The sequence below is a fragment of the Perognathus longimembris genome, chromosome 16 (genome assembly GCF_023159225.1).
Source record: "Perognathus longimembris pacificus isolate PPM17 chromosome 16, ASM2315922v1, whole genome shotgun sequence".
Lineage (NCBI taxonomy): Eukaryota > Metazoa > Chordata > Mammalia > Rodentia > Heteromyidae > Perognathus > Perognathus longimembris.
This window is the reverse complement of record NC_063176.1, coordinates 58,794,919-58,805,188: the sequence shown is the minus strand read 5'-3', so window position 1 is coordinate 58,805,188 and position 10,270 is coordinate 58,794,919. Positions and strand designations below refer to the sequence as shown.

Below are 10,270 nucleotides of genomic sequence, written 5' to 3'. Positions count from 1 at the left end.
AAACACACTCCATTCATATAGAACTCATTTCATATTGTGTGTTAATATGCACACACATATCCTAGTCATTTAAAAGTATATCCTTCACATTCATTAAGGCTATTTAAAGGGTATATGGTAAATGAAATGCTATGAGTAAAAATTACTAGATCAATGAGTTAACAGGAAAATTATCTTTGCAGAAAAACTATGAGTGTGATTTTCCAAAATAGGATTCGATTGTTCATATATATATATATATATATATATATATATATATATATATATATATATAATAAAGTCTACTGCTTTGCAGTAGAAACCACACAGCCAGTTTCCAGAAACAGAAATGCAGGGGCCAATATCAGTATCTGCACAAACAGGAAGCTAACTCAAAGAAAGGCTGGACTTAGTTGATCAGCGAAGCAGAACACAGCTGTTCAAACTCAACATCTGTCCGACCCAGTTCAGCCATTTCCCCCATGCTGATTTGGTGTAGACATACGCTAATCCCAAGTGGATGAACGTTCTCCAATAACATAGCAATTAATTTAATAAAGGAACTCACCAATGTCAAATTGCAATAAATTTACCAAACATTTTTCACTGTTTATGTTGAGCTTTACAGTAAGAAAGTGTGGACAGAAGCAGGCACATCCGTGTACAAAGTGTTGCTGTTGGGTGGTTTTCATTTCCTCCATTCCTAAGATCCTGGCTGCTGTCTCTGTCCCCTCGGCGGAGGTCCGCGAGTGATATCCGCCCCCTGAGCGCAGCCCGGGGAGCGGACTTGCCAAGGAGCACTGCGGTCGGCGAGCCCACCCCACACATTTATTGTAAACTTTAAATGGGTTCCGGATACGAACAACACAGAGAAGAGAAACCGCCCGACACAGAAAGGAGAACACCGGAGGGCTGTCTTGTGGTCACTGAGCCCTCAGGGGGACAGGCCAGAGAACGTCAAGCCCGGTGGCGGCTCCAGCCCCGCAAGGCCGGGCCGGGCCGGGCCGGGCCCGCCGCTGGGGGTCCTGCGGGGGCCGCGCCCGGCTCAGCAGGCCCGGCTCGGCTCCCAGGGGCGCGCCGCTGCCTCACACGGCGGCGGCCGGCAGCAGTACGGGTAGGAGGCGTTGAGATCCGGGTCCGAGGGCGCGTACCCCGGCAGTTCCACCGACGGATGCCCTCCGCAGCACACCTCCACTCCCGCCTCGTCGAACGCGTGGAAGACGCCCACGTTGATGTAGGACACGGCGTGGAGCGGGGCGAAGCCCGCGCAGTCCCCTGGGGCGGAGAAGTCGGACTCCTCCGGGGACAGAATGGAGGCCTCGCTCGGCCGCGGCTGCAGGCGCCGGCCCCGCCGGCCCCGCCGGCCCCGCCGCGCCCGGGAGGCCGGCGGCTGCACGCGGAGCCCGGGGCCGCCTCGGGAACGCGCCAGGGCGCGTCCTGCCCTCCGCCGGCCGCGCCGGCCGCGCCGGGCCTGGGACGACTTGTAGTTCTTGACCAGCAGAAGGCTGAGCAGGCCCAGCAGGCACTCGAGCGAGTTGAAGACGGTGGAGAGCACCAGGCCGCGCTGGTAGTCCTTCAGCTGGCGGCACTTGGCAGACGTGGCGCTGTCCAGGGCGCTGCGGGAGCGCGGCGCGCCCGGGGCCGGGCCGGGGCCGGGGGCCGCGGCGCCCGGGGCCGGGCCGGGGGCCGCCGCCGGCGTGCGCGACGGCAGGCAGTAGTGGGAGTACTTGCGTTCCACCAGGGACACGGTGTCGCCGTCGATCACCGCGCCCGCGAAGGCGCTGAGGACCCCGAGCATGAAGACCAGGACGCCCAGCAGCAGCAGGTTCTGACTGTTGACCGGCCCCGGGGGCCCGGCCGCCGGCCCCGCCTCGCCCGGCGAGGCCTCTGGAGCGCCCGCGGGAGCTGCGGGCGCCCCGAGCCCGGGGCCGGGTTCCGGCCCTGGGGGCCCAGCGAGGGGCGCCTCCCGGGGTCCGCAGCACAGAAGGGCGGCGCCGAGGAGCGAGAGGCCGGCGGCCAGCAGCAGCCCGGAGTAGAAGGCTCCGGCGGCCGCCCCGAGCCGGAACGGCTCCCCGCGGAGCTCCGAGCCCAGGGAGAAGCACTTGAGACCCACGGCGGCGGCGCTGAGCGCGCAGGCGAGCAGCAGGCAGGAGGCGAGCGCGGCGCAGGCCCCGCGGACGCTCCACTTCATCCTCCGCGCCCGAACCGGCCCGCGCCCCGCGCGCCCGCCGCCGCCCGCCGCCGCCCCCGCCGCCTGCGCCTCCTCCCGGCGCCGCGCGGCCGGACCGCCGGCCTCCTCCTCATCCTCCCGCGTCCTCTCGGGCCCGCGCCGCCACCGCTAGAGCCCGCATCCTCCGCCTCTCGCCACCGCCGCCGCCGCCGCGACCCCGCGCCGGGAACCGAGGCGGCGCGGAGGACCGCTGGGCGCGCGCGCCCCCTCCCCAGCCCGCGGCTCCGCGTCCCGGAAGCGCGGCTCCCCCACCCGTTCGCGGCCCCGCGCGCCTCGCCCTGGCGCCGCCCGCGCGGCCCCCGGCCGCCCCCGCCGTCCCCAGGTCGCCCCTTCGCCCTCCCCGAGGAGAGGTGCCCCTCGCCGCGTCCCCGCCGGCCAGCCCGCCCCCAGCGCCCGCCGCCCGGGGACCTCTCCTCCCGGCCTCCCGGGCCCCACCCCTAGCACCCTCCACCTCTCGGTGCCCCCCGACCGGGTTGCCAGTCCTGCCCACCCGGCCCGCTCGGCCTCCACGCCCTCCCGCCGGCCAGCACCGGGGATCCCGAAGAAGTTAGCTCGGGGCGGGACGGAAGGGCCAGCACCGGAGGGAGCCTGCCAGGCGAGGAGCGGGGAAGGGTGAGTCTCCGGGAAAGGAGGGGAGGGGAGCGGGGAGCTGGTGGGGACGAGCCAGGAGGTCTTGATCCCTGAAAATCGCTGGCGCGCGCGCGCGCGTCCGTGTGTGTGCGCGTGCAAGCGCGGTGTGCGTATGAGGGGTGTGATGTATTGTGTGTGCGGTGTGTGAGGTGTCCACTAAGTGCACGAAGGGCGTGTGCGGTGTGCGCAGGTGGGGGGGGAGCTACGTGCAGCGTGAGGTACAAAGGGTGTCTATGGGGCAAGTGTGTGTAGAAGGGGTATATGCGTGCGTGGTGGAGGTGTGGGGGTGGGAGAAGCATGGTGTGTGTTGTGTGCAGAAGTTGGTGTTGTATTTGGGTGCAAGGCATGTGGTGTGTACGGTGGGGGAATGCGCTGTGATGGAGGTGTGCACCGTGTAGTGTGTTACTCCGAGTAGGCTTCCTGTGCACTGTGCACTAAGGGAGTATGTGGAGTGTGCAGTGTGCGCTACGCGGGTGTGCACCATGTGCGCTGTGTGCAGTGGAACACTATGCAGGTGAGTGCTACATGGGTGTCCACCGTATGCGGAATGTGCTGTGTGGAGTGTGTGCCACGCGCGGGTGTGCCCGTGTGCAGAGTGCTCGTGCTTGGCAGGCTGGAGGTGCCTCTGGAGAACCAGCCACGGAACGGGGCCGGGGAGTCTTGGGCAGATAGAGTGAGTCCAGATTTGGGTCCGGTCCAGTCCAGTCTCCTAACCCGGCAGGAAATTTCCGCGGAATTCTGCCTGGAAGAAGGGGTGGGCACAAGTAGCCTTGCTGGGACCCTGCGCGCCTCCGCAGGCGCAAGATCTGATGGCAGTAGATCCCATAGAGCGGCCTCACCCTGCCTGCAGTCCCCGGCGCGGGTGACTCAGGCCGCCTGCGCAGCGTGGGAACTGCTGGGTGGTGGCTGCGCCCACCACCCGGGTGGGAGGGGGAGGAGCACTTGAGAATGCGCCTGCGCAGCTGTCGGCGCTCGGGAGGGATCCGGCCCCACGCGCACTCTGTCGCCCCACGCGCACTCTGTCCCCCCACGACACAGAGATACCAGCAAGTGGGGATAGAGGGGTCCCCAATGTGCGGACAGTGGGCAGGGCCTAGCCCTCATCAGGAAGCCTCACGTTTATGTGGGGTCTAGTCAGCCCAACAGCCACCTGGGGCGCCAGCTTGCTTCACTGCATTTTTAGCAGAGCGAGCAGATTTGGTAAGCTCCTGGAGCAGGACAACGATGTGCCCCGCGTCTGGGGCCGTGGAAGCCCGCTGCATAAGGGTTGGACACGCAGGCGGAGCTGAGAGCTGGTTTCCAGGGAAACTGGGTTTGCAGCCACCTCAGATAGAGGATGAAGGAGCGCCTCTTACTCCCACTGCCTGCCTTAGAGAGGAAGAGACTGGCCGCTTCCTCTTCCTCCTCTCAAGGATGGCGTGTGCTCCTCAGGTGGAAGAATATAGCTGCCAGGCTGTGAGGACGGCTTCTCACCGCCTCATTCTCAGAGGCTCCTCAGGAAGCAGCAACATCTCCCCTCCCTGAACACTTCCACTCTGCTTACTATCTCCCCACTGCTCAAATTCACCTGCCGCCTCCTGCTGTGTCCTGTTCTTGGAGTGTGTTGCTGCCCCACAGCCTCACCTGGCTGCTTCTCCTTTCTCAAATCATAGCTTCATGTCACTTAATAGCCTTAGTTTTGTTCATCCTTCAGTGCTGCACTGAGAGCTTTAGGAGACCTTATTCACTCCTTGAAACAAACTGAGGTAGGTGCCCCATTATCAGAGGGACTTTCTGTCACCTACTGGCTGTGCTGGATCCTCAGCCTCCCTACTCCCCCAGCCGCCTCCTGTCATAACCCTAGAAGATATTCCCCACGACCTAGGATTTCCTTGTGGTCCAAATATGTATTCTGCGTGAAATGGAGAGCTGGTGGAAGGCAGGATGCTGTCCCATTGTTCCCCACCAGGGCTCAGCACCACACCTGGTTGTGTGGGATGAATGGGTAGGAGAATAAGTCTGTGACTGGGTATACATGCTGGCCTGGTTCTGCTGAAGCACTGGACCTGGAGGGACCATCCTGTTGAGTGTGTGCTTGAGCCCTGTGCTTGGAATCTGGAGAGTTTGAGGAGCCCTTTCTCCTTGGCTTACAGCCCTTGATCAATAATCTTTTGAGATAAAGTTGCCAGGTCTGCAGAGAGAGGACAGTCAATCCATGGTCTCAGATGTCCTGAACCTACCAGCGTTTCTCAACAAGCAGCCTTCTGTCCAGCCCAATGTCTTGGGGTAAGTCAGGAGCCAGAGCAGGGGGTAAAGAAGCACATAAAAGAAGCACAATACCATTGAGATGACTTTGCTACAAGTTATTATGAAATCAGGGAGCCAATCACAGGTGGGGCAATTTTACAGAGAGCCAGATTCCAAGCCTAGTGACACCACTTAAAAATGAATCCTGTTTTTAAAAAATGGTTGAAATACTAATCGTGTAAATTAAAATATCTTCCTATTGAATTTAAATGTCATTTTATTATTTGCAAATTTATCTGCTTCTCAAATTCAATCTCCCAGAGTATTGACTTCAACTAACTTGGCCGATTCTAGATTTTTTTTTCTAATTCATTATTTGACTTTAGTGCTTTATCCTTTACTTTAAACTGAGTGCCTTAGTCTACTTTCTGTTGTCAGTGCATACCATAAACTGGGCAATTTATAAAGAATAGAGATTTATTACCAGACACCAATGGCTCACACCTATTACCCTAGCTACACAGGAGGCTGAGATCTGAGGATCATTGTTCAAAGCCAGGACACGAAAGTCTGTGAGACTTTTATCTGTAATTAAATACACACACACACACACACACAAGTTTATTTAGCTCACAGTTCTGAGTTCTGGAAAGGCCAACAGTGTTGCAAACCGCCTAAGGCTAGGAGCAAGGCAATGATAGAGTGGGTTTCAGGGTATGAGGGGACCTGCTGCCGGACTCCAGCAACAAATCCAGAGGGTCCTGTGAACAGGGCTTTTATTAATCATCAAATGGGGGAGTACTGCAGAAAGCAAAGTCGCAGTCTTTTTGAAGTTAACAACACCCAGAGTGGTGGGGAAACAATCCTAGGATTGGTGACTTCCTGAAAACAGGAAGTGAAGCTGCAAACAAACACCGTTTGGATTGGCTTGGAAGTCTGGGGAAGTTTGGAAGCTGGGGAAAGTCTGTGGCTTTTGTAATGCTAAGAGCAATAGATCTTTCTCAGGCCACTGTCAGCCTTCTGAGAGTCAGAGAATGGCATTCCGATTCTCTTTGGCAGACCTCATGGCTCCGCACTTATAGGATCCCACAAAACAGCATGCTGCTACCATCTATTCTGTCTGGTAAGGGCCTTGTGACATATCAGAAAAGGCCTTTTCCCCCAACCACCATTAACATAGGACTTTGGGAATTGATTTTCCAGCCCTGAATTCCAGGAGACAAGCAACTAAACCATAGCATTGACTAGTCATTTTTTTTTCTGTTGCTATTAATTCTCATCCTTTGTTTCCCCCCAGAATAGCCAGGACTGACCCATCACTCACTGATATGTGCATCTCTGCAACTCTGTCCAACCATAAATTATCCAAAGGACTCTCATAAAAGCACAGTCATGGACTCTTAGACACACAACAATACATCTTAATTGTTATTTTAAAAGTTTTGGGGCTGGGAATATGGCCTAGTGGCAAGAGTGCCTGCCTCATATACATGAAACCCTGGGTTCGATTCCTCAGCACCACATATATAGAAAACAGCCAGAAGTGGCGCTGTGGCTCAAGTGGCAGAGTGCTAGCCTTGAGCAAAAAAGAAGCCAGGGACAGTGCTCAGGCCCTGAGTCCAAGGCCCAGGACTGGCAAAAAAAAAAAAAAAAAAAAGCTTTGGTCATGGGTCTGGGAATATGGCTTCATGGTAGAATGCTTGCCTAGCATGCATGAAGCCTGAGTTCCATTCCTCAGCACCACAACTCACCACCAACTTCCCCAAAAGCTTTCCTCCTCAGCCCTTCTTCATCTCTAGATCAGGCTACATGGTCTGCCAGTTTGGGTGTGGTCTCAATACAGTGTTTCATATGTGTTGACTCCTATAGTATTTCATGTCTGGCTTCTTTTCCTTGGCATGATGCTTTTCAGAATTGTTCATATTGTGACATGAATTGACAGATCATTTGTCCATATGGTTGTGGAGAGTTCTATAAATAAATGTTTATCCACTCATAAAATGATGGACACTTGGGCTTTGTACATTGGGTGGATGAAGCTATTGTTTGAAAGTCCTTGGGAGTATCATTCAAGTACAGTTCTTTGTGAACATGTTCTCAACTATCTTGTGCATGTCCTTAGAAGTGGGGTTTGTGAATTATATCATATGTTTTTGAGGAACTGGCAGAGTATCCTCCAGAGTCATTATGTGTTGCCTAGATCACATGTTGACGCCCCCAAGGCTTCAAGTCCTCAGCCACCCAAAGTGCTGACAGCCTTTCTAGTAATGTTGGCCAATCTGGTGGTGGAGCAGGGGCATCTCATTGTGGTTTTATTTTGCATGATAATTAATGACATGAGGTCTTTTAATACCTTCTTTAGTAAAAAGTGTTTTCAAATCTTTTTCTAGGATCACAGTGACCCAAGCTACTTGGGAAGTGGAAATCAGGAGATTGCAGTTCAAGGTCAAATCTAGCTATCAAAAAAAGTTTGTCGATCAAGTTGTTAACCAACTTGACCAGTGGGTGAGTATGGTGGTGTCCATCATCTATGAAGAAAGCACAAAGAGTTCAAGTTCAAATAAAGGATTCAGCTCACTAATTAGCTTTCCTTTCTATATATATAAAAAATATCTCCAACCTAGTGGCTTAAATAGTTCTTACAATTCCCTGTACTTCCTGTAGGTAGGGACCCCTGCCCTGGGTCTTCCCAAACTAAAGCCCAGGTGTCAGCTACAACTGTGATTTCATGGGTACAGGATCCTCCTCCAAGGTCATTCAGGTTGTAGACAGGATTTGTTCCTTTGAGTTGTAGAATGAGGCCCTGAGTCCCCAGAACGCATGTTCTGCACAGGCAAGCTTCTTTTTGTTTGTTTGTTTGTTTTGCCAGTTCTGGGCCTTGGACTCGGGGCCTGAGCACTGTCCCTGGCTTCTTTTTGCTCAAGGCTAGCACCCTGCCACTTGAGCCACAGCGCCACCTCTGGCCGTTTTCTATATATGTGGTGCTTGGGAATCGAACCCAGGGCTTCATGTATACAAGACAAGCACTCTTGCCACTAAGCCATATCCCCAGCACAGGCAAGCTTCTTGAAGCTGGTAGTGGCTACCTTTCTTGTCTCCAGTTCACCAGAATAGCTCTGGCCCACCAAGTAGAGCCTAACGGTCAGGGGTGTGCTGGAGCCAGGCTGGATGCTAGTTTTTAATGACCAATGTTACTGAAACTTAAACCATATAAACCTATAACCAAGTATACCTTATTAATTTCAAAGCCATTGCATCTAGCTTTGCTATTATCTGTGTTCTTGTATTCCTCACACTGACTGCATCTTGTTGGACAGAAGCCATCCCTCTCCTGGGCCTGGACTCAGGAAGTACATGCAGCAACTTGAAACTAGCCATGGTGGGAAAATTCACACCACAGAAATGGGCAAATGTTGCAAATCAGGCATGTCTTCTTGATTTGTTTGTTGACTAGATTTAGTAAAAAGTGAAGGAAAATATGAATAATGCGTGCAACTTTAAAGCAGTGTTGGCCACACCTGTCACATTTAATTAGGATGTATTCTTCCAGTCTCAGGGAGCAATTGCCTGTGGTGGCAACAGCTCACACATGGCACATCGTCAGTGAAGCGACATCCCAACGAATCTGCCACTTCTCTTCCCTGGAACTCATCCACATAAATGAAAATAGCACCCGCATTTAAGTCAGAGCTATTCCCTCTGCTAGTGAGGGAGCAAGTCCTCTGCTGAGACAGACATAATCAGGCGTTTATTCATGGCCTAATTTTGTGACACTATTGTTGGTGATAGAGTTATAAAAACAGCAGATTTTTTTCAGGAAACAGCAAATCACACTGTACTTAGTATTTCAGTTTAAATGCGTGATATCTAAACTTATATAAAATGCTAATGGAAATTTTAGGATAAATCTTACATCAACAAAGTTATTTTTTTCATATTTTCATCCCTAAAACTGTCAAGGAAAGAGTAACTTACAATGTTTTTACAGGTGAAAATGTAAAACAAACACCACAGAAAAGAATACTGTGCCCCTCGATCACCCTACTCCTCATCTGTCCTAATTGTTCAGCACATAGGCTGCTCTGAGCACAGGGTGTACTTGGCAAAAGAGGACAAAAGAGGACTGGCCCTGCCTGCTGGGCACAGCCTCATGGGGGGGGGGGCAGGAGGGGAGAAAGAGAGAGAGAGAGAGAGAGAGAGAGAGATTAATCACCATCTCAGAACTGTTCAGCTACAACAGAAGTCCAACACATCAAACGAAGAACAGGTGACAGAGAACAGTTTGCCACTGCTTCAGGGCTCAAGCCTCAACTCCATCTCCTCTATCTACATAAAACACCTGTTTCCTTTCTCTCTCAGATGTGTATTCCAGTTCAGACCTTCGCCAGAGCCCCCAAAGTTTATATACCGGACACTTGTCTGCATTTGTCCCAGTTGCCCACCAGTGCCCTAACCCATTATATCAAGACTTGCATACCCAGCCCTCAACTCAATTTATGAAGTTCATCCTGGCATCTGTCCCTGTTGTTAATGCCCCATCCAACAGCATATTACTGGCTGAGAAGTGCCTAGGTGCGGCGGCTGCTCCTCCGTACTGGCACCTGCTCTTCCCAAGATGCCCATGGTTGACTCCCAGTCTCTATCGTTACCAAAAGGGCAAGTCATTCCTCAAAATATGAATCAGTTACAGCAGCCTCTGCTCAAAACTCCTTTGGTTTCATTCGGAGGAAACGTCAACAACACAACTCAAGTTGTGCCTGGAGTTTGGCTCCTGGCTGCTCTCTGCTGCAGCACCCTGTCAGGCAGGGGTATGTAGCACCTGCCGGGAGGCCTTCCTCACTCACATTGCTCCAAGCCTCCTCATCTTTCTCAGCTCTGTTTTCCCCATAAAACAGTCACCTCTACACAGTACGATCTCCTTCCTTATTTGTCATGTTTATTTTTCCTCTCAACTCCCAAAGACAGGAACCTCTTTGTTCACTAATTTTTCCTGGTGCCAAGAATTGCACCTGACATATAGTAGTTGTTCAATGAATACTTTATTGCTAATTGGCGTGTATAATTAAAATGTAAATCATTTAAACTGTAAATTATTGCCACCACGGGCCGTGGCAGAATGTTCTCAGAAGACCTGTTACATTTGAGTTGCCAGCAGGATGCAAGGACAAGGGACAAAGGACCTAGGTCCCAGTCTATCTAGGTTCT

General features: G+C 53.1%; 1 protein-coding gene across 1 annotated transcript; it reads right to left on the bottom strand.

Moving 5' to 3' along the window:
* Nucleotides 1-557: 557 nt before the first annotated feature.
* On the bottom strand, nt 558-2,170 carry Tmem271 (transmembrane protein 271). The gene has a single exon (XM_048364564.1). The coding sequence runs from the start codon at nt 2,168-2,170 to the stop codon at nt 1,025-1,027; it is 1,146 nt and encodes a 381-aa protein (XP_048220521.1). The 3' UTR covers nt 558-1,024.
* Nucleotides 2,171-10,270: the final 8,100 nt, after the last annotated feature.